A 26135-nucleotide genomic window follows, 5' to 3' on the forward strand; every position below is an offset into this window, starting at 1 on the left:
CGGAGTTTATCCTACATGGAATCTTTGAGCTTCTTGGATGCATAGACTTATTTGTTTCATCAAATTTAGGAAGTTTTCACTCATTGCTTTTTAAAATGTTATTTCTGACCCTTTTGCTATCTCCTTTTCCTCTGCAACTTGCAACATATGCATGTGTTCGTATGTTTGATGGTGTTCCTTAGGTCCCCCAGGCCTTGTTTATTTACTTTTTCGCTCTTTTTAATTCTCCGACTGGACAATCTGAATTGACCTACTTCAAGTTCACTGAGTCTTTTTTTGCCTACTCAAATCTGTTGTTAAAACTTGATAGTGAATTTTTCATTTCAGTTTTTGTGCTTTTCAACTCCAGAATTTCAATTTGGTTCCTTTTTTTATAGCTTATCTATCATTCAATTTCTATCTATCCCTATCTTTATTGATGTTTTCTATGTGTTGAGATATCATTCTCTTAGTTTCCTTTAGTTCTTTGTCTATGGTTGTCTTTAGCTCTTTGAGCATATTTAAGACAGTTAATTTAAAGTCTTTGTTTAGTATGTCCAATGTCTGGGCTTCCGCAGGGACAGTTTCTATTAATTTCTTTTTGTCCTGTGAATGTGCCATACTTTCTTGGTCCTTTGCATTACTTGTAATTTTTTGTTGAAAAGTAGACACTTTGAATATTATAATGTGGTGACTTGGGATATTGGATTCACCCTCTCCCCTTCCAGGATTTGTTGTCACTGCTTCTTGTCATTCATGTTGTTTGTTTAGTGACTTTTCTGAACTGATTTTGTAAAGTCAATATTCTTTGTCGTGTGTGGCCACTGAAGTCTCTGTTCTGTTAGCTTACTTGTCAGCTAGTGATTTGACCAAGGTTTCCTTAAACTCCTGTAGCCAGACAACAACAACAATGCTTCTCTCAGTCTTTGCAGATTGACTTTGTGTTGGGGCACTCCTTCAGTGTTTACCCAGGCAGTTACAACTTCAATGCCTTAGCTTTCATTTCCTGCTTTCATGGAGTCTGAATCAGCCAGATTCAGGTGAGAGCTTACATTCTTCTTAGGTCTTTTCTGTGCATGCTTCCAGCCTTGGGCTTGCAGGTGGCCTTCTAGAGTCCCTGGAATATGTGGAAACTTTCCAAAACCCTCATTCCCCCAGGTATCTCCTTCTTTAGCTTCTTCCTTCCCAGGCTTTTTGGTCTGTCTATTGCTTGCCCCAGCTGTTATCCTGTGCCCCAGGTGGCAGCAGTCAATGCATTTACCTTTAAATGCTTTTGATCAATACCGTCAAGAAAGCTCAAAGGCAGACAAAACAGAGGGAAACCATTGAACCAGGCTTTCAGTGATCCACCAGACAGGTCAAAACACATAACCACAGTTCTTTGAGAACGAGATTTGTATTGCTCCCTTTTGTACTAGCAACCTGCACCAGGAATGCAGTGTGCCATCCTCAAGGCCACCGTGGAGCTGGGAAGTGGGGGAGGGTAATAGGGTAAGTTAGAACACTATAGAGCTCTCTTACCAAAATTCAGCAGTTCTTTCCCCTTTATTAAGCTTTCCCCTGGTTGTCGTAAGTTTTAATTAGACTTCAGAGTTCCAAAAAAGTTGATTATGACAGTTTTTGCCAGCTTATTCATTGCCTTTTTGGAAGGATGGTGTTCTGGAGTTCTCTATTCTACCATTTTTGCTCTCCCCTAATCTCCCAACTCATTTTATTGTTGCATTGACTTTAACTTAAAAATAATGTTAGTGATAATAGGAATCTTCATCTTTTGAATTTAATGAAAATGCTTTTTTTTTTTTAACCAGAAAATATAATAGTTGTAATTTTGGAGCCATTCGTTTTTTAATTATTTCAAGAGAGTATCCTTTTATCCTTTTCTTCTTATTTAATTTTTTTCTTGTGATCTACTTATAAGATGCTCATGTTTATAGGCTTTCTAATTTTGAAGGGTAAATGCCTCTTGGCCATCATATATGTTTAGAGGGAATATTATTGAACTATACTGAATTCTTTTTGTCTTAACTTTCTTTAAGAATCTTCATCTATATTCATTGTAAGAGTGTTCACTATTTTTGTAGTCAGATTTTGATTTTAGGATTTCACTACTTTCTCAAGATAAATTAACCATTCCATTTATTTCTTTTCTTAGAAATATGTCCTTTAGGATTGGACAGTTTTTGTTCTTTGAAAGTTTAAAATAACTTACTTCTAAAATTATCCCAGCTTGTAGCCTTTTGAAGGGAAGGCAAACTTTTTTGAAACGCTCAAAATTCTTTCCTAGTTGTTGGTCTATTCTGGTTGTCTACGTCTTCTTGAGTTAAAGGGGTATTACCTTTAGGTAGGAAGGCATCGAATTAATTGAAGAAGAGCAAAAAGGTCAATTCAAGGTATTATAAGACAGTGCTATCTTATGGAGGGCCTTATGTGCCATTTTAAAGAATTTGACCTTATCCCATTGTCAATATGGGCTGTTGAAAGTTTTTGAGAAAAAAGATCTTTATTATGTGATGATCAAATCTGATCACTCTACAGCTAGGAATGGAGTAAAACTACTAGCCCAGGTGTGAGTTGATGAGAGGGAAGTATGAAAGCAGTAGAAACGAGAGAAGGAACAGATGCAAAAGTCAGTGTGTTTGAAGAATTGCCATGACTTTAATGGTCAATTACTAAAGGTTATTACTAAATATTACTAAAGGTTTATTCTGTAAGATTTTAAGTTCAGAATCATATATATGCTGAAAAATAATTAGTAATATTCTTTAGCAATCAGAAATAATTAAAAATAAATATAAATTTCTCGTATTCAATAGAAAATACATAAGACATTTCTTAAAGATAGGGTAGGGGCCAGCCCCATGGCAGAGTCGTAAAGCTCGCATGCTCCGCTTCAGTGGCCTAGGGTTTCGCCGGTTTGGATCCTGGGTGTGGACATGGCACTGCTCATCAAGCCATGTTGAGGCAGCATCTCACATAGCATAACCAGAAGGACCCACAACTAGAATATACAACTATGTGCTGGGGGGCTTTGGGGAGAAGAAGAAGAAGGGGAAAAAACCAACAAAGAAAAGAAGATTAGCGACAGATGTTAGTTCAGGTGCCAATCTTTAAAAGAAAAATAATAGGGTAAAAAATATTTTGCTCCAGGATAAAATGTCCTGGGTCTCAGGATTCTTAGTGCTTTTGAAAGACTGTTACCTGTCTGCTAACATACTGGCTGCATGCTTTTCTCCAGATTACCATTGCTTTCATAATCTAACTTTCTTGAACCTCTATTTATCCTTCTCCTGGATTTATTTTAACTTCTTCAGAGCAGGCAACCTACTAGCTTATTCCTCTTGTTTTTTTTCTTAAATGTCTTCTTTATTTTATTTCTAAAAGCTAATTTCCTTTACATTATTAAATGATTAAAAATGAGATTTCCAGGAATTTATATAGGTCAATGATAATTTCAAAATTGAAGTCAGAAGTTAATGGAGACAGAATCCAATTCACACAACTGATACAATAGTTTTATCCATAATAGAGCAGCCTCCCGTTTATTTGGGTGGATCTTCAGTGCCAGAGAAAAATCCCATAAGAACTCTACTCGCTGAGGCCCGTTTCCTTCAAAATGGATTATCTGTTTTTTCTAGAGAACAATCTTCTATAAATTAGAGTCTAACATTTTGGGTACTCAACAAGTAATAAAAATAAATCTCATCTCTATTTTATTGTAAGGTAAAAGTAAGAAATATAATAAAATTAGTAAGCATATAACTAATAAACATATAATTATATATATGATAAAGTATAATTGATTTATTTATAAAAAGTTCATATCCTTTTTGCTATTAACATCATGACCAAACACTCTTGGGAAGCAAGGAGAAATAATCACAAATTGTTATTCAAATATAAGACTAGTTGTATATGTTTGCCAAAAAAAGAAAATGCATGTTTTTTGCAATACCTGTTAAAATGATTTTTTTTCTTTTTCTAGGACATGCCGAGGGAGAGCGTATTTTAAACGGCGCTTATATAAGCAAGCAATTCAGGATCTTTCTGTTGCCATTCACTTGGATCCTAACAACTGGGTAGCCTTCTACAACAGGGCCTGCTTATTGAGAAAGTGCAACCCTTTCAGAGCGCTCCAGGATTTCAGCGTTTCAGGTGCTTTCCCTTCGACTGCACAGAGATGGGAATTTGATCTGAGGTTCAGCACCTCACTTCCAGGGAGTGGAATATTAACGTGGGATGACTAATGTAATATGTGTATTATTATATAGTAAATATATATTCTTATATATTAATATCTGTTTATATAGTACATGTATGCATATATACTTATAAGCAACAATGGTTTAGCTAAGTGTTTTGAATACATGCTTTTAGTGTGTGTGAGTGTGCGTATTTACATGTGTGTGTAACTGTGGCAAAGGGAGAATATAATATCAATGAAATCTCCATATATTGAGTTCGGAGGATATTTCTGGAAATCCACGTCTATTTCCTAGTCAGCTTGCTAAAATGGCAATAAATTGTCCTGGTGGGCTGTGTCCTACTCCATAGGCCCAGCCCATGGATTAGTCGAATTCAGAATTTTTTAACCCTTAAACTGAAAATAGACTTTGAGAATCCTCAGTAGATAGAGGACGCCAACAGCTGAAAGTGGCCATTTCCGCTTGACCTTCTATCGGTGCATTCCTGGCATATGAATATGCACAGCACAATTGTGGGCATAGAGTAAGTGCTCAGTAAACAGTCCTCAGCTGAATAAATTAGCCCATTCGGACTGGCAAATTCCAGCCAGAGCCCAACGCTCCAACAGAGCTGTATTCACCTGGGAGCAAAGTGCTAGCACTTCCTCATTCTGGACAAGACAATATCTAGAGTTAGGGGACAATCAGACTCTCCAGAGAGAATGTGTCGCTCTGCAGGGAGGGATCCAAGATGACTGTGACTTATCTCTAAGTCCACTTGCCGTCTGAAGTCCCCTTCCCATGAATTTTCAAATAAAATCACTCAAATCCTATCATTTGTGCCCAGAAGAGTCTAGTGCCCTCCCTTCTATTTCCAAGGAGTCTTGGAGGAGAAAGCTGAGGATTCCTGTTGAGTTCTCTTGCAATCTTTGCATCTAATTTTTGCTTTCTGATGGCCTCTCCACTTTTGCTCACCCACTCACTTCTTGTGGCTCCTGTCCATTACTGAACGATTTAGGGTTCAAAGGGTAAAGTGAGCACAGACAATTTAAAATTGAAGGTCACACACCTTATTTCTGGAAGCATATCTCACTCTGTTAGCTCTGTCCATCTGCCATCTGGCTGAACGCCTTGTTCCCTGGTCTTCTCTAAGGGCCTCTTTCTCCTAGTTCCCTCTTCTCCACGTTTTGGGCTCCTCACCCCGTCTTTTCTAGGCTATCACAATAATACAAAATCCCAGTTATTTAATTATTCGGAGCAGACCAGCTGGATTTTGGCTTCAATCTTTTCCCGTAGGGTTGCCCAAGGAGTTTTACCTTCCACAATCAAAAAGGACCTTTGATGTTTTTCTAAGCTAAGATTAACATCTAACACTTATTGGGCATTTTACTACTTGCCAAGCACTATTCGAAATGCTATATATGGAGTGTCTCAATTAAGGTTCAGAATAATGTTATGAAGTAGGTGCTATTATCATCCCCATTTTACTGATGAGAAAACTGAGTCACAGAGAGTTTAAGTAATTCTAATAGTTTACTGTGAACTGAGCAGTCAGACTGCCTTCACGTGATTATTTACCTAATCTGTATGATTATTGCATCTACTAGAGAAACTTCCCCACATCTAGTGCTGTGACTATTTGTGTGCCAGACTGTGAGCATTATGCATATTTTTGGCAAAACTTTCCCTTCTTAGCCAGAATGGGCTTAAGAAGCTTAGAAGGCATGGATCAAATGTTGTGGAAAGCCCATCTAAGCCACTGGCACGTTCTTGAAAGCGAAGGGGGAAAGGGTAAGCGAGGAGACATTAGATGATTCTAGACTGGTTGCTGATGAGAGCTACACACCTGGAGTACTGAGGGGAGCTTCTTTTTGCCCCGTGCTTCTGTTAGTCGGGACATGCGTAGTCAAGCTACCTGCCTTAACTCCGAGTTCTGCTTGTCTTGGCGTGGCCTCCTTGGGCTGCCTGTCCTGGTTTGTCTGTGTAAACCTGACCTCTGCCGTCTGCCCATCTGGCCTTGTACCAGAGCCTGTTCTTTGGCCAGTAGCAGCAATGCCTTCCTGTCTTTCTGGGGCCCTTCTGACTGCAATTCACTGAAGTGAGTCAGAAGTTTCTAGGCCCATCTTTCCGTTGACTTACAGCACCACCATGGTCAATGTACCCAGCCACTTCGGACCTTAGTGTCTTCATCTGTAAAGTGAGTGGACTGTCCTCGATTACCACCCGCATGGCTTCCAGTTCTAATGACTTTGTGGACCACAATAGCCACGTTGTTACTTATAAACAAATACATTTGTATGTGAATACTGTTTTTCACTTTCCAAGTAAGCACATTCATTGTAGATGCTTTATTTTATGTAATGTTAAAAAAATAAGAATAAGCAGTAGGAAGGGTATTTACTAAAACATAACTCAGATATGTTCATTCAGAACCTGACTAAGAGATACCCTTCTATTTTTAAGCTCTCATAAATGACAGCTATGAGAATCTGAGTTGTTTTCTGCATCGGGGCATACTCTATGCTGATCAAAAACTTTGGTTGCTGGCAATCTGTGACTTCGAAACTGTTATTTCTCTAGACAGGTACGTTTTTCTTTTCATCCTTACTCGTTTTACTTTTGGATAAAATTAAGAAAAAAACAGAATGAAAGGAAAATGCTTTTCCTTCTCATTATTAATAACCTTGTAAAAATGAGACAATTATAACGTCATCCCAGAAGTGGAATACTGCTTCTAAGAGCAAGGTTGCTTCTAAAATAAGACCTGTTCTCAACATCTGTTTGCCTCAGATGCTTTTGCAAATTTTACACATTGACTGGGCTTGAGAGGAGTTAAGTCTGTGAATAACAGAATCAGCAAGTTGTTAAGAGCAGCTCGGGGATGCCCAGGTTAGAGCTTTTGGAAGTTAACTTTATGCAAAACTGTCTTCCAGTTTTAAAATGGCAGACTCTTCTGCTTGGATATATCACTGCTGTGCACAGCCTATGGCTCAAGAGGAGGGAACCCTCTATTTAGATCATCTGACTGCATTTTGCTTAGTAAAGCAAAAGAAAAAAGCCAGTAACATTAGAACGCAGGTTCAGGAAGAAACCCTGACTGAAATTTACACACGCTAGTCAGAAAGCTAAGCTGTAAAACACGGAATTTAATTAAATAATTCCCCTTCTTTTCCATGAAGCATTCCTTAAAACAGAAGGTGTCAGAAAGAATAACAAACCATGCCAATTCCATGCCAAGCAGCCTACTGTTTACTAAGCTTATCTAAGGTAAACTTCCCGCATGGCTCAGGAAAGTCATGGAGCATGGCTCCATAATGGCCACAGTGGTTTTCTTTCGGGTATTTTTGAGCTAGGAAGGGAAAGAAAAGAGTTTCAGTTACAAAAAATCCAAAAAATGGGTAGTAGGAACTTTGCTGTCTTTGAGGCACAGGGTCTGGGCTCCGATCAAGTCAGGCTGTACGACGTGTATTTTGAAATAGAGGCATGGAACAAAGTAATTTCTAAGGCCATTTCTGTATTGAAAATTGTTTGATTTTGAGAGAGAAAAACACCATTTATTTGATATAGAAAAGAGACTGGGTTAATACCTATGTGGAGAGGATTTTTAACCCCAAGCCTGAGAATATTACTGTTTCTCACTGTTACTCATGGTGAATTTAACATAGCCTGAGGCGAAGACTTTTGAGTTAAGGGAAACTATGTTTGTAATTCAGGATAAATCCAGATTAAGTCAAGGAGGAGTAAAGTATAGCTGAGAGTCTAGGAGACTTCAGGAATTCTCTTCCTAGCACAAACTCTGCAAATGTTGATTCCCTCCTAAGGATTTTATAAAGGTGTTTATCATTTTTAATAGAGAGAGTTTTACTTTGCTTTAGTAAAACATTAAAAAAAAAACCTGATATATATTGATGTATATATTTCATGAGGTTCATTTGTAATTGGAGAACATGTGGAATAATTAAAATGTCTAACAAGATTTTGCTTTCTTGTTTTTTTAGAACTGTTAGTTTGGCTTATATAAATATTGGCCTCATATATCTGCTACACTTGGATAACTACATTGAAGCCATTTGGCATTTTTCTGAGGCTATTAAACTTGATCCTTTATATATTCAAAGCTATATTTGTCGAGCAGAAACCTATCATAAGGTATTTAAAGTTTGATTTTTTTTAAAGGTTTTAATTTTCTAGATATTTGTTCAATACAATTTAAAATATATTAATGTATTCTTTTTCAGCTAATTACACAGGCTAATGCATTTGTAAGCAATAAATATCAAGTAGATATAGTTAACTATAATTATCCGCTTATGACGCCTCTATGATGAGGTGTGAAGTTTTGTCTTTTTTATTTTTTGGTGAGGAAGATTGTCCCTGAGCTAACATCTGTTGCCAATATTCCTCTACTTTGAATGTAGGATGCCACCACAGCATGGCTTGATGAGTGGTGTGTATGTCTGCACCCAGGATATCAATCTGTGAACTCCAGGCCACTGGAGCAGAGTGCGTGAACTTAACCACTACGCCATGGGGCTGGCCCTTTCATTTTTTTAAGTAATACCTGTTTTTTCCTTATTACAAAAGCAATATATACTTATTGAATGTAATATATGTATGCAAATAAGAATAAATTAAAAGTGATCCATAATTTCATTCTCTAGAGAGAACTACTATTAACATTTTGGACTGTGTTGGTTTTTGTTTGTGTTTGTGTATATGTGTGTTTGCATGTGTTTGTGTGTGTGCGTGTGTAAGTGGGTGGGCTCATAAAACGGGATCCTTGCATAGAATGGGATCCTACTCATTCATACTTTCCTTTAAATTTTGTTCAAATTTTACAACTTATTTAAGTAAAAAAATGTAATATATCCTTAGTCTAACAAAGTCAAATGAATACAATGAATAGTAAAAGGTCTTCCTGACTCCAATCAAATCTGACTCTCCAGAGACAGACACTGTTAACTGCTGTCTCCACCTTTCAAAAGAGCTGTTCCTTTCCATGACGCCACCGCTAACAACCCCTTCCAGGACACTGTCATTCTCACAAGGATTATGTTGGTGACCTCCTGGTCTTCTTGCTTCTGTTTTCACTCCTTTTGGATGGATTTTCAAAAGAGCAGCCATAGTGATCTTGTTAAAACATGTCAGATTATTTCACTTCTTTGACCCAAACCTTTCAACAGCTTCCTTTTGCGCTCAGAATAAAAGCTAAATCCTACAAAATCCCGAGGTCTCCTAGAGCCCACGTGAACTGGCTCCTCCTCACCTTTCTGCCCTCTTCCCCTACAGTCCTTTACTCACACTGGTTTCAGCCAGAATAGGCTAGGTTATGCTGTGGAAAAACAACAACAACAACAAACAAAACTTTAAAATCACCATCTTAAAATAACAGAGGTTATTTCCTGCAAAAGCTGCATGTCCACCGAGAGTTGGCTGGAGGCTCTGTTCTCCATTGTCTACATCTTGGGACCCAGTGTGACCAGAGTCCCATTCAAAGTCCTTACCTTCCTGATGATGGTGGTAGAAGATTCAGGGAAGGTTTAGTATTGTCCCCAGTGAAAATTTGCTCTTTACCTCTGTTGGGGAAGGGATGGGAAGGATGTGTGGTCTTTTTGCTTAACTCCCTGTTGATGGAGTTGAGGCCTCCTGTGGAAGTTAGAATTTCCTCTGAGCATACTTAGGAAGCAAAGCACCAGCGTAATAGCAGAGCGTAAGGACATATATTCAAAGACTCATTGTTCTGAGAGGCAAAAATCTCTACACAATAATGGTTGAATAAATTGTGTTGTGTTCACACCATAGACTATTATGTAATCAATAAAAAGAGTGATTAGAACTATATCAGCTGACTTAGAGGGATTTCCATGAGATATTGTTGAGTAAGAAAAGCAAGATTCAGAAGAGTATAAGGTATGTACAATATGATCCCATGTAAATAAGACAATTACAAATGAAACCCTCTGTATATATAGAGAAGAATACATATGCCTACTGTGTGGGTTCAGCCTCCATAGTGAACCCAATCTAAGGCCACCTGGAGAAGTCCAACCCCAGGACAGCTTGTAAAGATCAGAGAGTGAGCCTCCATCTTTCCCAACCAAGGTTTCCTCAATGCACAGATATGTATAGCTGGAACAGGTGGAGCAGTGCTGACATATGACTAGATGGTTTGTTAATTACACCAACCTGAGCAGGTCAGTTTGAGAAGAGCAGACCTGAAGTTCCCCAGAAATTCTCAAATTTATTTAAACACGTCTCAGACTCTCTCCTTTTGGGTTCTGTCTTTTGACTCCATCCACTATTTTCTCTAAACAGTTTGTACCATTTCAACAGATACTGCCTACTTCCTTGCACCCACTAGTTTCGTGCCTTCTCCTCTTTGTGTCACCATATCAGCATACGAAGAGGAGTCCTTGTTGCCCCAGGTTCATTTTGCTGGGATCTGAGTAGTCCTCCTTTTGTAATATCCCGAATGATAATAGATTTTTGTTCCCAAATTTGTACAAATCCAGATTGTACTTCTGTGACAGTGTTAAGGAAAGAATCAATGTTTACTTTTCATTATATATTGATTTTAAACAGATCTGTTTTTTCATCAATCCTGTATTTGTTTTATTCATTCATTTACTTATTAATTTAAGTGCAAGCTTGTTTTACTTTCCTTATTTTTAAGTGGAATTGTTTCCTTTTTATTTTACCCTCCTTTGCTAGTTTATTAACCTGGATAAAGTTTGGTGAAAAAGGTGTTATGGTCGAGAGAGAAAAACTGAAAAGCTAAACAAAAAAGGAAAACAAACTAGAATGTATGATATAATCACATTTACGTAAAATAATATATATGTGGGTATATGTAATTATTCTTCAAAATTAAAGATAAATGGTTTTAAAAAACCGAAAGACTTTGCATCGCCAACTTTTTTTTTTTACTTCTCTGAATTCCATTTGCTCTGATGATTCTTAAGAAAAGCATGTGTATTAGGAGATATTCCTGCAAAATTTCTGTATTGAAAGATGGGAGGGGATAAACCTCAGAAAGGAAGCAAGCAGTATTATTATGAGTTAAGTTTCTGTTTATCACTCAACAGCTGCATAAACTGAAAAAGGCAGTAAGAGAGTTATCTCGTGCGATCCACCTTCACCCAGATGGAATCCAATTATACATAATCAGGTATGAGCATAGAAATAGACAGAATTCTCCTTGGATAACTCAGCCTCTGAGCTAGCTGTTGGGATCTTAGTTCTCTCTTGGTCTTTCCAGTCTCCTCATTTTATATTTAATCTCCCAGCAATGGCCATCTCCCAACCATCAAGTTAGATGTAGTGATTGTTTTTGTTAAACTTTAAGATAATTTATAATATAAGATAACCAGGTCTTTCCTTTTGCTCTATCCATATATCAAAACACAACTGATTTGTTTTTCAGTTCTTTGTGGCTGTTTTAGACTACTGGTTATATAGCTATCACATAGCTCATGAAAGTAAGGTAACATGTTTTGAACAGTTGTTTGTGTCCACAGAGGTATCAAACATAAACCTCAGCTAATTCAGTGAAAGAAAAATGACACATTGAATTGTGTTTCAAATGTAGTCGAGCTTGCTGTAAAGGAACCCATTGCGAGTTATGAGTTATCACTACCCAAAAACGTTCTGGTCTCTAACATGAGAAACAGACTCACAGACATGGAAAAATGCACTGGAACAATGCTGTCTGAGAAGGGCTTGCTTTGTCTTTTAACTCTTGAGTCATAGTTTATCAATTTAGGTGAATACTTCCCCCTGTTATGTTCCTTGAACTATGTTTATCTTTTAATAATTTCTCAGCAACAGAGTAAAACATTTTAAATACAGATCATTGCAAAAAGATTTGAGTATTTTCCTTTCAGCTTCACATTTCCTAAATTGTTTTCTGATCACATCTCCATGCTAATTGGTCTATTTATACTCTATAAAATGCATATAATTTTCACATTGTTTATATCATACATACGTAAGTATGAATGAATGTACTATAATTGTAAAATTTTAAGTAACTGGTTATAGGAAACTTTGTTTTAGAAAAATTACTTTTAACTACTTAGAATTAAAAAGTATTATTTCTTCCAGAGGACAATATCTCCTTATGATGAAATGCTATGATCTTGCCAAGTTCACTATTTATCAAGTAGCAGAAATGAACAAAGGTAAATATAATTAATGCAAAATTATAATTGTCTTAGTTTAAAAAGTAATACCTCTTTAAAACTTTGATACTTGTTGTGATAGCTGTGTACAGATGAGGTGAAGGGGTCACTTGAAATTCAAAGTTAGATTCTGAAACTGTAAAATTTCAGTTTCACATGTACATAATCAGTTAGTAAAATGCTCCATAACACAGTGAATTTTGTGAGGGGGATTATTATCAGAAACACCAGGTTTACATTTTGACTTTTTTTGTTTGTCATTGGGAAGTCTTATTATCTGTTGATAGCAAATAGATTTTAGTGTCATATTGCTTTGTTAATTCATACTATAAATATAGATTATTGAATTCCTATTGAATCAAGGAATTCCTTAAAATAATTCTATTCTAAATCCTAGATCCTTGGCAAAGGTATTGATAGAGTTTCCTTTCCTTCTAGGTCTCATTAAGTTGAGCCCTATACAGCAAGCGCTCGTTTATTCGTTTTGTGAGAACCACGACAAGGCCATCCAGGTCTTGGATGGGCTCATTTTGAACAGGCCGGATATCACCACGTACACTCTCTTAGCAAAAACCCAAATGAAGGCCAAGAGAAGAAAGGTGAGAAGTCTTGAGTAACATTTACTAAGCCACTTAATGGAAATTTTATTTTGTGTTAGAATCACTGCTTACATTTTTTTTTACAAAACTAAATTATAGCATTTATTGATTGATTTTTCTGTTAATTAACATTTGAGTTGTTTCCTTTTATTTATTTTTTCTTCTTAAGAGTAGGGCTGCTATAAATATTCTTTTTCATGTCTTTTGTTTATAGGGAGAGTAGTTTTCCAGGATAGATTCCTAGGAGTAGAATTGCTGGTATGTAGAGAATGTGAATGTTGAATTTTCAACAAAATGACACATTGTTCCATTGGGTTGCACCAATTTATTCTCCCACTTGCAGTGTGTGAGTGTTCCTATTGATCTGGATCCTCTACAATAATTGGTGTTGTCAGACTTTATTTTTGTCAATTTGGTGGGTGAAAACTGATGTCTCATCATGGTCTTAATTCACATTTCTCAGTTTGAGTACATATTTTTATATGTTTGTTAGCCACTCATATTTCCTGTTCTATAAATTTCCCATACACATTTTTATTTGTTTTGTTCTTATCAATTTTAGGCATTAAAAAAATAAATTCTGTACATTAATCCTTGGTGGGTTATGTGTGTGCCATGTGTCTTCTTGCAATTTGTGGCTGGTCTTTTAATTTTCTTTATGGTGTCTTTTGATGAACAGAGGTTCTTAATTTTAATGTAGTCAAATATATCTCATTTTGTTTTATTGTCATAAAATTTAAAAAAAAATTCTTGTTTAAGAAGCCCGACCCTAGCCAAGGTCATATTTTTTTCTAAAGGTTTTAAAGTTTTAAAGTTTTACTTTTTCCATTTAAGAACTTGCTCTATTTTAAATTGGTTTTTTTGGAGTGTGACAATAAAATTTCAATTCTCCCCATATGGATATTCAGATGTTCCAGCATCATTTATTGAAATGTTCTCCTTAACCCAAAGATTTGAAGTGTCACATCTATCATACCATAAGTTTTCATGTATGTGTGGATCTGATTGTGGGCACTCTATCCTGTTCCTTTGGTCAATTTTTCTATCCATGGCCCAGTGGTACCATGTCTGAATTACTCTGGCTTTATCGTGGTTCTTGGTATCTTGTAGAGCAAGTCCCTGCACCATATTCTTCTCCAGGAAATTCCTGATTCGTCTTGGGCCTTTACTCTTCCATATACATTTTAAATTCAGCTTGTCAGGATCCATTAAAAACCCTTTTGGAATTGTGATTGAATTGTATTGAATCCCTAGATTATTTTAGGGAGAACTGACACCTTTCTGATAGTGCATTCCTTCTAAGAATACTCTTATATTTACCTTAATCTTCCCCCGCGCCCCCGTTGCTCTGCTAGAAACTTGGGGTCTCCTTTGATTGTCCCCTTCCACCCAATCAGTAGTGATGTTCTCTTGGTTCTACTTTCTAAATGTCTCTCAAATCCACTTCCTTTCTCTGTTGCTGTGGTCGTTATCCTAGTCCAGAACAATGTTGCACTCTTCCAAGCTTTTATCTACACAGCAGCCACAGTACTGTTTTCAGAATGTATACCTGCCTTACCTGAAGACCCTCCAGACCCTCCTGAGAGGGAGGTGGGAGATCCCCTAGAGGAGGAAGTGAAGATGTGTTCATTTTACTTTGAATGAGACAGAAGACTTTATGGACTTCAGCACAGGGACAGAGAGCCAAAAAAGGAAGGAAGTAACAGGTTGTGCTCAGGGAGGCAGAAGGAGCTGGGGTGAAGGACAGAGCTTGAGGAGTTAGCTCTGAACAGGAGAAGAAAGGGGACCATTTAAAGACAGGAGAGAAAAAGATGGAAATGGAGGAAGATAGAGACCCATTGAAAGGTAAAAAGGAGAAGTGAGAAGGTGATGGTTTTTTCTATGGCAAGGTCATGTGCTGAGAGTGAGGATGGAAGGATGGGTGCTGAGGTGGGCTGTAAACATGCGGAGTAAATGCACAGAGGACACAACATATCCAGGCTAAATCGCATTCTTTCTCTAGCAATTTGATATGATCAAGAAAATGGGCTAAAGAGTCACAAGTATTTGTATTTCCATATAGATATATACATTGATTAATTATGAAAAGACATTTCTATCTGGAAAATTGAATTTTTTTTTATTAATGAGTTTCAACTGTTTTGACTAAGTAGTCTAAATGGGTGACTTTTTTTTTTTTATGAAGAGACATCTCCCCCCCCCCCACTTTATCTCCTCAACGCCCCCCCCCCCCCCCCGCCCCCATAGTTGTATATCTTAGTTGCAGGTCCTTCTAGTTGTGGCATGTGGGACGCTGCCTCAACGTGGCCTGACCAGCGGTGCCCTGTCCGCGCCCGGCATCCGAACTGGTAAAACCCTGGGCCGCCAAAGTGGAGTACTCGAACTTAACCACTCGGCCACCGGGCGGCCCCTAAATGGGTGACTTTTGATGTTAGTTTATCTTCTAGTGTCAGTGGAATCCCATTAGGAGCACAGCAGGACAAAATAAAGGTTGATTAAAACCCCATCAGAAGTTGTCATTGGAGATCTTTTACTAATAGCTGCCCAGTGTTCCCTTCAGGAAATTACTAGGAAATTGGTCATAAACGAGTCTATAAATTTGTCTGATTTAAGACTATAAGAAAATAGCCTTTAGAATTTAGAAATTACAGTTCCAGAGGTCCACCTGTGTAAGCCTGCTTAGGTACTATCTTGTAGGGTGGGCCCCGCTGTGCGACTCGCTGCGGTCAGACTCCACATCCGGGTCCCCGTCTCCCGGTGCGCTAACAAGATCTGTGCCTGTGCCCTCATGAGAAATGAGAGTCGGGCAGCGTGCTCAGGATTCCTTTCAACATTTAAGGCTGCCGTGTTAAATAACTATGAAAAAGAAACATTCTCTTCCCCCCCTTTTTTTTTTTTAACCATTATAGGAAGCCATGAGAATGCTTAAAAAGGCGTTGGAAGTTTTTTCTCATTCAGATAAAGGACCAAATGCCGTAGCGGCTTCAGCAGACTGTCTGTATAACTTGGGTCTTTGTTACATGGACGAAGGCAACTTACAAATGGTATTTTTTCTACTTAAGAACATAGGTTATTTGTGATTTTAGAAATTGCTTGTATTCAGGTCTTTTTCTATACAGTGAATGACTAGACCCAAGCTTCTTGCAAAGCTTGGCTTATTACAGTCAATCTGCACACTGCAATATCTACTACGTTGTTTTATTTATTCAACACATTTTATTCGATGCTTGTTTGTTAACAACATTCTAAACACTAATACGTATTTCCTACCGAAACAATAAATCTAACTGTAGGAAATTATTATAGCAAAATAATTCCATCACATTAATATGAATTTACTTATTAAATTGTAAGTACTTTAAACTGAGTGCTTCAATGTAACGTAGAATAAACGGAAAATGATTAGGACACTGAGTTCTCCTATTGACAACTGAACAATTCAAATCAGATTGAAATTAATTATTAAGATGGCCAGATCCATTGAAAACCGCTTGATTCAATTGTCATGTATTTATCCAATATTAGGCTATTTTACACAATTCTCCACTTCAAAATTGTGGATGATATGATAAATATGTAAAATAACTGATATTTTCCAATGGCTCACGTTGAGTATTCCACAGTGCCATCTCTACACACACACGCACGCGCACACACACACACACACACACACCATTCCAGTCCTTATAGTCCTAGAGTCTAGAGGTGGAAAGGTTCCAACACTTGCATCTCCATAGCCTTGAAAAAAGAGGGGCTGGCCTGGTGGTGGAGTGGTTGGGTTCTCATGCTCCACTTCAGTGGCCCAGGGTTCATGGGTTTGGATCCTGCCTGCAGACCCACATATTGCTCATCAAGCCATGCTGTGGCAGCGTCCCACATACAAATTAGAGGAAGGTTGGCACAAATGTTAGCTGAGGGCCAATTTTCCTCAAGCAAAAAGAAGAAGATTGGCAAAAGATGTTAACTAAGGGCCAATCTTCCTCATCAGAGGAAAAAAAAGAGTTACATTTGATTAGTTGTTCCATTAAGAAATTCCAATAAATGTAAGATTAATTACAAATCTTTTCAAGTTTTTAGCCCTTTTAGATGAACAGAGCAAACCCAGTTTTGCTTTACAATGTTGGGAAAAATTCTGGAGTTCTGTTGTTCTGAAATTTCATGGTACCTGCTATGGTGCTTAGACTCTCATGGAAAATAAATATGCTGGTTGCGATTTCTTTGAAGAAATACAATATGAAGAATAACAATTAAAATTACACCTCCAAAAGTATTGTAATCTAACAACATGGATTATGTAGACATTAGTCTGGGAGTAAGAGGACTTGTAAATTTTTAATAATAACCCTGATTTGTGCATAAATATAACTTTTCTTTGCTCTACAAGTGTCACTGGGAGAAATGTATTTAAAATGACCAAAAATGAGTGAAAACTTTGCAACAATAGTTATATACGGTAATTTATTAACATTTTAAATGAATATGCCCTACTCACTAAATGATTTACTTTTTAACAATATACTCTTCTAGGCTTTAGATTCGTTTACTAAAGCTGTGAAAGCAAATCCTGATTTTGCAGAATGCTTTTATCAACGTGGGCTTTGTAAGGTAAAACTCCACAAGGATAACTCGATTCTGGATTTTAATCGTGCAATTACCCTCGATCCCAAACATTACCAGGTATCTAAATGAACAATTGCAGTGATTTGGAGAGTGAGTTCAATTTGCTACAGCTATTACATCCTTTATATGTCACTGTTATTAGTTAGAGATAATTGATTACTTATACCTACTTTTCAGCTAACTATGATAATCCATTTTGGTAATCCATATATCTGTATTTCCCCTTGAACTAAAAATATTATTTCCAGCAGGGATATTAACATATGTAAAAGTGCTTTATGAATTGTGATATATCTAAAATATTGTTAATATTTTAATGAACCTATTAGTTATTATAATTTTATATACCGTTATTGATTTATTTATTTCTTGTTTTGCTAACACGTTTATTCCTGCCTTATAAGAGACTGTGGAGACAACACAGAATTCAATGGGTGAAGCTTGATTGGATCCCAATTTTAAAAGTCTATGAAAGTTGAACATGGACTAAATATTAGATGATTTTAGGGAAATACAGTTAATTCTCTTAGCTATGTAGTGGTAGTGTGGTTGTGTAGGAGAATGTCTTATTCACAGGGGATGCATACTGGAAAACCTGGTGTGAGGTATAGTGATGTCTACAACTTATTTTCAAATAGTTCAGAAAAAAATAGATACAGCAAATATTACCAAATGTTAATAATGACTAGATCCAGGTGGTAGGCATATGGACCTTCACTGGACTATTCTTTCAATTATTCTGTATGTTTGAAATTTTTTCTAATAAAAGAGAGTGGAAAAAAAGACTGTATTTTAAACCGTCTTTGGGTGGCATAGATCTGTTCAGACTACCATGTATTTTGGTAGAATTGATGCTTTTACTAAAACATCCTTTCCTGCTTCCCTCCTCTCTCTCTCTGAAAAGGCATATTTAAGCCGAGTAGCCTTCTATGGTTTGAAAGGCAGATACTCCAAAGCAATCTTGAACTGTAACGAAGCCATCAGGATTTATCCCCAGAGCGTGCGTGCCTATATCTCCCGAGGAGTTCTGAAATACTACAACAAGGTGGGGCGACGTCCTGCCTGTTTCCTGAAGTCTGTGAGTGGGCAGGTGCTCAGATGCCAAGTGGGGACTCCCTTCCTTTTCTTCTCTCTGAGGGGAATCACCAGGGTGTGAATGGCTGAGCTACAGACGCTGCTTGACACTGTCGCATTGCAAGGGATTTCAGCGCATAGTTTCTCACAACATAGTGATATTTATTTTTGACATGTACATTTTAAATAACACAATTTATTTGTATTAAGAAAGTAGTATATATTCATTGTAGGGAATCTGGAAAATACAGAGGGGAATAAAGAAGAAGATTAAAATCACATGCCACCCTCAAATGACAATTCCTGAGAGCATTTTGGTGCATTTGCATTCAGTCTTTTTTTTTCCTTCTAAGATTATATGATACGTATTTTCCAAAATTGGGGTTACGCTACTTAAATAATTTCTGTCGTGCCTTGCTTCTCACACTTAATATTTGAAGATACCAGTTTTAATGACTGCATAATATTCACCATAGTTTATTTTTAACTACCTTATTGTTGGACATTTGAGTTCTTTTAAATTCTTTACTATTTTAAATAATATGGTTATACACACTGAGAACAAAATCATTGCTTGAGTTTATGATTGATTCCTAAACAGAACTGACTGGATCCAAGGGTGTGAGGAGCACCATTGATATCTGATACTTCCTGGAATACTTTGTTTCTCTCTACTTTTCTTTTCTGACCTTTCTTTGTAGCTATTTCATATGAAATATTTTGCAAATAATACCTTAAAGCAAAGGTAAGTCCTTGCATTACATGTTAATTCCATGAAAATTACTATCTATAGAAATGGATGATCTAGGGTATCAGAGGAGCATCAGAGAGGAAGCAGAGGAGAACGTGGGTAGAAAACATGACGATTATGTGATGTGACAGGACGAGTGACAGAAGCAAGTAAGCGCTGGTGAATGTGTGCTGGGTGAATGTGGCTTGCTGCTCCATTACCAATAGCACGTATAATTTTCTCCTTGCTGTACAGCAACATTGGCAATGATATAATCGTCGAAATTAAAGCTGTTTATATATTGAATTTTATTTACAGGTAAGAGAAACTCTAATAGTAATTCCTACCAAGAGATCTTAATTAACTCTGAAGAATTAGCTTGATTATCTTAATTTCATGGATGATACACAGAATGGTTAAATGAGTGGGCAAAAACTCTCTGAGAATCAAGAATTTATTTTACATTTGAATTTCAGTCCCTCATTAACCTTTCTCACGTAATTATTTTTTTCTTTGTAGACTTACAAGCTAGCGATTACAGATTTAACTACAGCCATCAACATGGACAAGAACAGTTATGTAGCATTTTATAACAGAGCGTTATGTTACACCAGGATAGGTGAACTTCAAATGGTAAGATGACCGTTTTGGTAAATAACACGTTCAAGCGTTTGTAAACACTTGTAAAGCACGTGTAAAGTATTTTCTTACTATTTCTGTTATAGTTTTGAAAAATAACCCCTGTGGAATTACAGACACACAAAAAACTTGAGAAACCAAAGAACCATTTCAAAGAATACTTAATTTCTTTGTTAGTGCTCACTAAATTTTCTTAAACAATGCCTGCAATGTCAAATGAAAAATTAATTTTGCAATGCTTATAGGAATATTTGGAGGCATATATAAATAAAAGTAGATGACATAATTCTCATTTGAGTAAACGTTCCTGCTGATACCCACTCCTGCAGAATTTTTCAGCAGTGATCCCCAGAGAAATCTCAACGTGAGCTCGAACAGTTTATTGAGGTATTTTTTGTACAGTGCTCAGACCACAGACACAGCAGGGTGTTTGAATGATGGTTTCCACCTCCAGGACCAGGGACCAGGATTGCCTGTGCATCTCGAAGCCCTAACGGACGGCCGCAGCACACCTTTTTCTCTATTTGTCCTCGTCCAGCTTCTCCCTGTGCAAGCCTCTTTTTTATTTGCTAATCTCGCCCCTCTCTCCCCTCCCCATGACGGTTTGGTCCTTTTCCAGTCAAGACTGCTCACTGGCCAGTTGCCCCGTGGTCCCAGTGCCCTGGCCTGCTCTCTTTCTCAGCTGTCCACTTGCCTCCCCTCCTCGTTTCTGTTCACGTGGAGTCAATGAAGCCTTCCTTTCAAACAGCACACCGTGTCCCCGCTTTCCGTGTGGACGCACTCCCTCGGTCTCCTTGAATCTGGCACAGTTCAGTCTGTTTAAGACATTCAGAGATTCAGACATTTATTTGCTATGGAAGAGAAGTTGAGAAACACTGTTTCTGCCTAAGAGGATGTAGAATTCCTAGTAACCAGACTATCAGGTTTCCTCCAGAAATGCTGACAAATGAATAACTAGTTTTTAACAAAGGAGTTGTTAAGATTCTAGGAGCTAATTAAAGGACCGTTTATCAGAGTAACCTGCTCAGCAGGTGTCTTTGACCACTCCCTCCCCACACCCACTCCTGCCTTTTCTGGGTAACTGGAGGCCGCAAACAATGGGCTGGTGGGGGCAGGGAACTCCCATTTTTGTTATCTCTGATATGTAACAGAGCCAGTGCTCTATGAATAAGGAAAATGAAAAACTACCTCAACTACCTCTCTAGTTAGAGACCTGAGTAGAATAATTCTGTATTACTATTTCAGAGCTGCTGCGTACTCAACGCATTTCATCCAAACAACTCATTTTACAGATGAGGAAACGGAAGTAGGGAGAGGTTAGAAACGCATCCACTTCACACAGGGCGTAGAGAGTGTATTGGTGTTCACAGGTTGGTTTGCTTCTAGTTAACAGTCTGTAGGTGACTTTGTAAAACCAACCGACATCCAGCATGGGGACCGGATGCCATTTAACAGCGTCACCTCCTCCCTGTTTATCTACTTCCACCTGTTTCTCAGCATTCCTGCCATCATTAGACTGAGAACCCAAGTAACTTTCTGCAGAAAAGGATCCTAGGCGTTCTTCCAAGATCTGGCTTCACAAAAATTAAGAAAAGGTGAATTCTGATTCTTACCACCCTATATTAATAAAAACAATAACAATTGCCACTTACTTAGGGCTATTGTGTGATAGGCACTGGGGCTGAATGTTTTACCAACATACCACCTAAATATCTTTAAGTGGACCTTTACAACAGTATGATGAGTTGTTAATATCCCAATTTTGCCGATGAGGAAATTGAGGCTTAGTGTTAAGTAACTTTCCCAAGACTGAAAAGCTAGTAATAACAGCAGAGGCATGAAGAAATCCTGCTCGCTGACCTTCATGGAGTCTCATTTCCCGGCTTCTGTTTCCTCTTGTGTCACTATTCAGCTGCTTAGTGGATCTTTAAAGCATCTTAGAGGTTTTACATTCTGTGATTCTGTGAAAGAAAAAGTACCCAAATCCTAGTTTTGTTCTGTTTTTACAGGTATTATGAGTTATTTTCGCAGCCCTGGCAATGTTTATTGATAGTTAGGCCACAGTGTACGTTATAGGATCTTTAATTGTACAATTCTTTTAGACACTTGAGTGCCTAATCATGAAACACTAGAGCAGGACCAATGAGCGTACAGTAAAATACTCTTTATTTGCGTTTTCAGTTATCATGAGTTATAGGCATGTAAGATTTGGCCCTTTTCTGATGAAACCATGTGGCATTTTTGGACAAAATGTTCAGTGGGAAAACCAGTTAAGAGATTCAGCTCCAACTCAGATTCGGGGTGCTCCTCTTACTTGGTGCAGAGTAGATGACCAGTAAAAACTTGTTTATTCACTGAAGGAAGAAAAAAGCTGAGAGTAATAGAGAAAGATCCTCTTCGTTGATTCATTCTCAGCTTAGACTAATGGCTTAAAAAAAAACAAGTATACCTATCAAAATATTTTGAAGTAATTTTCAAGCAAGAGCTTATTTGTTAGTTTTGCTAAGATTCATTTTCATCTATTCACGATCTATTCACTGAACAAAAGGTTACGGACCGCCTGTTATGCGCAGGCCCGGTGCTCGTGACTGGCTCTCCAGTGGAGCACAAAACGGGCAGGCTCTGCCGCCGTAGAACTCAGGTTTCAGTGAGGAAAACAGTAAAACACTAAAAAGAAATTAAATTTCCAAATGTAACAAGTGCTCTGTGTTAATGTCGACAGTCATTTGGTGAAACCGCTGAGTGGAGGAAGTTGTCACGTCCCCTCTTCCCACCCACAGACAATGAAAATACTTAGGAGGAGTCACAAATAACACGTGAGGCGCAAGCTCAGTCACGGTCCGCGCCACTTCATAGAACGCGGCAGTATCCATAATGTTTAGTTAAGGGGATGCCTGAAAGGTAACAAATGATGATTTTTGGCCGTAAGTTAGAAGTCAAATTAAAGAACTAGCTATGAGGTCCTAGTTTGGGCGTAAACACATTTGTCTATGGCCAATACAGTAAGGCTGTAAGGGGTTGAATCTAGGTTGTCAGTGATTATTTTATTTTTAGGCATTAACGGATTATGGAATTGTGCTGCTTCTTGATGCTGGAGAAACGGTGACATTAAATACCTTCATTAATCGTGGACTCATCTACGTAGAGCTCGAGCAGTACAGTTTCGCGTTAGAGGTAATACTTCCTGTTTCCTTGTAAAAATGAACCCACCTGATTTTGCAGGTTCACTGCTGAAAATAGTGAGCAAGTTTTTCTCGATATCAAATGTCAATATTAATGAGCAATAACTCAACTTCAGCAAGAATTGTATCGAAATACTTTGAACGACTACTAGAATCTTTGCAAAAAATGTGTATTTTTACTGTTTTGATTACAGATAAATAGCCAATATGTAAAAAAAAAAATAAATGTGTCTGATTTGATGAAATATCAAGACTATACCTCCCCAAGGGAGTATCTTGTTTACACACAAAATTCTATTATTTGGCAAATAAATCAATTTATGTATCGTTTACTTTGCTGGCCGGTGGTCTTTCTCATTCACAATTTTCCTCATTACTCATTAAAAATATATCAAAATAAATGTATTTTTTTTTGCACAGGGCAGAAAATAGCTGCTCACAATAGGCTCCTCAGAATAGATTTTTAAGTTAGTAGGAACCGGCACTCAGAATTGCGGTAGAAGACAGCATCTGCAATATATCAAAAAGAAACATGTGGCTTAAAAAGTATTTCTTTATAGAATAATTAAGCAAAATTTGCATTCTCATTTAATTTTATCTTATTTGTATTGTCTTTTTAAAGTTAACTTTGGAATTAAGATTAAGAAATACAAGACAAAAATTAAATAGCAATTTGAAGTTTGCAGTGAAATAATGGTAGCTGGGCTTCATTGTTTCTGAGGAGCCACAGCAGAACGTTATGTCATGGAGTGTTTCCTCTTTTCCTCACCTTCAAAGATGGCGTGTATGAATTTTCTGCTTCTGGAGTCCTCTTTTGCAATTCTGCCCTACAGAATGACTTATTATTAAGGAGTGCCTGAGAAACTTTATTCTAGGCAGTTTGCACTCTGCTGAAATGTAATTTCAAGAGTTGCACTTCTTTAGGTTTTGATTTTGAGATACACCATTCGGAATTTCCTCTGCTAGGGGAGCTAAAGGACTTTGTTTGGAGTAGGCAAGAAAGCTATGGCACTCTGGGCACCGGTGTTGGGGTGGAGAAAGGGAGGAAATCGGGACTGGGAGCAAAGGACCTCAGCCTCTGGAGAGCTAAATGTGAGACCTGTGTTATCTAATACTTCCTGAGTCCTTCACAACAACATTAACTCTATTTGTTGCACAGTTGCTACCTACCAGATTCTCAACAATGCTGCGTGATTTATGATTGTAACTTATAGAAGAGGTTGCTGACATTCAAAAGAGGTTAAATAAAGTCTTTCAGCCAGAAAGTACTGGCAATATTGGAACTCAGGTCTCACTTGATTCCAAATCCTGTGTTCTTTCAGACAAGGCAAGGTACTGGCACTGAAGATGTGAAGATAAATATGCCAGATTTCCAGTCCTCGAGGAGCTCATGGTCTAACGGGAATCATTCTTGAGCCCTCTCTTTGCTCACGCCTCACATCTAACTCATGAGCAAGTCCAGTCAGCTCTACCCTCAAAGCACATTCTGAATTCAGTCATTTCTCGTTTTCGCCACGACTGTCCTCCTAGTTCAAGCCTCCACCACCTCTTCCCTGGACGACAGCAGGAGCTTCCTCGCTGGCCTCTGCTTTTGTCCCTCTACATGCTGTTCTCCACACAGCAGCCAGAGCCGTCTCCAAAACACAGAGCACATCAAGTCATTCCTCTGCTCAGAACCCTCCAGTGACTTTCCATCACTCTTAGAATAAAATCTGAGCTCTTGACTGTGGCCAATCACGACCCTCCGTGATCTGACTCCTGCTCACTGATCTGACTTCACCATCAAACGTTCTTCTTTTCTCCTCTCAGGTCACTCCACTCTGCCCTTTTGCTATTGCTCGGAAATGCCAGGCTTCCTTCCTGCCGCAGGGTCCTCACACGAGCTATCCCCTATGCATAGAACACTCTTCCTACTGATCTGTGTGTGGCTCATGTCCTCCTTTCATTTCAGATGCCTGCTCAAATGTGCCTTCTTCAGTCAGAAAGATGGTGGATTAATTAAAATGGAACAAAAAATTTTACAATAATCCAAAATAAATCTGGGAAGGGAAAACAAAGCTGCAGAAAACAGAGGAGACCAGCAGAAAATAAATAAACAAATGGTAGACCTAAATCCAACCATATCAGTAGTTACATTTAATGAAATGGTCAAAATATGCCAATTAAGATAATGAGAATGTCAGATTGGGATTTTTAAAAAGCCCCAACTATATTCTAGCTACAAGAAATGCACTTTAAATATAATGATGTAGAGAGGTAAAAGTAAAAGGCTGGAAAAACATATGCCCTACAAACACTAATTAAAAGCCAAAAAGTGAAATTTTCTCTATGTAAAGTAAAAAAATTAATTTGAAAAATTGAACAAAAAAAGATGCAAGCTGAGGAGGAACTAATGAAGGAATCTAAGACTGAATAGTAAGAGAGCTAAAGGAAGAACCAAGAGAGGGCAGGGTCTTCAAACTCGCCCAGGGAAAACTTTTTAGTGGGAATGACTGATTAACAGAGAGGCCAAGCAGGCTGCGAGCTGAAAACATCTTAGTTCGTGTCTTAAGTGACAGCTGTCTGACCTTCACAGGAACACCTTGACTAGGAAGCAGAGTGCAGCATTTAGACTGGCGTTGGTCACGAAGTTAATGGTTAAGCTCGTTGGATTGAGAACATTTGTTTATCTCTTTGTCCTCTTGGAAACCTACCCGGAAGATAGTAAAGGAATAAAAAAGATGTAATTCCACAAGGTCAAAGATAGTGGAGAAGAGATGTTCAGGTGCTCAAAACTACCTTTCCAGATTTTAATGCCTCAAACTTAAATATGAATGGGTAGCCAAGGATCCTGTGCTTGAGGAAGGTAAAACAGAAACTAAAACAAACAAATTGTCATAGATATGCAGGGATGGTGGGAGGAGGGGAAGTGTGTCGAGTGATGGTGTTAGATAGCTAAACGCTCTCCTATG

General features: G+C 37.8%; 1 protein-coding gene across 1 annotated transcript in view; it reads left to right on the forward strand.

Annotated features, from left to right (window-relative positions):
- TTC6 (tetratricopeptide repeat domain 6) overlaps window positions 1–26135 on the forward strand; it is a 189720-nt gene that overhangs the window by 139383 nt on the left and 24202 nt on the right. The window contains exons 16-26 of the mRNA XM_070629311.1: window positions 3962–4131; window positions 6624–6744; window positions 8159–8309; window positions 11246–11328; window positions 12264–12340; window positions 12779–12939; window positions 15849–15983; window positions 17467–17616; window positions 18464–18604; window positions 19883–19996; window positions 23057–23176. Of these exons, the coding sequence (XP_070485412.1) occupies window positions 3962–4131; window positions 6624–6744; window positions 8159–8309; window positions 11246–11328; window positions 12264–12340; window positions 12779–12939; window positions 15849–15983; window positions 17467–17616; window positions 18464–18604; window positions 19883–19996; window positions 23057–23176 (1423 nt within the window). The remainder of the gene's footprint in view (window positions 1–3961; window positions 4132–6623; window positions 6745–8158; window positions 8310–11245; window positions 11329–12263; window positions 12341–12778; window positions 12940–15848; window positions 15984–17466; window positions 17617–18463; window positions 18605–19882; window positions 19997–23056; window positions 23177–26135) is intronic.

This window comes from Equus przewalskii, chromosome 1 (assembly GCF_037783145.1).
Source record: "Equus przewalskii isolate Varuska chromosome 1, EquPr2, whole genome shotgun sequence".
Classification (NCBI taxonomy): Eukaryota; Metazoa; Chordata; class Mammalia; order Perissodactyla; family Equidae; genus Equus; species Equus przewalskii.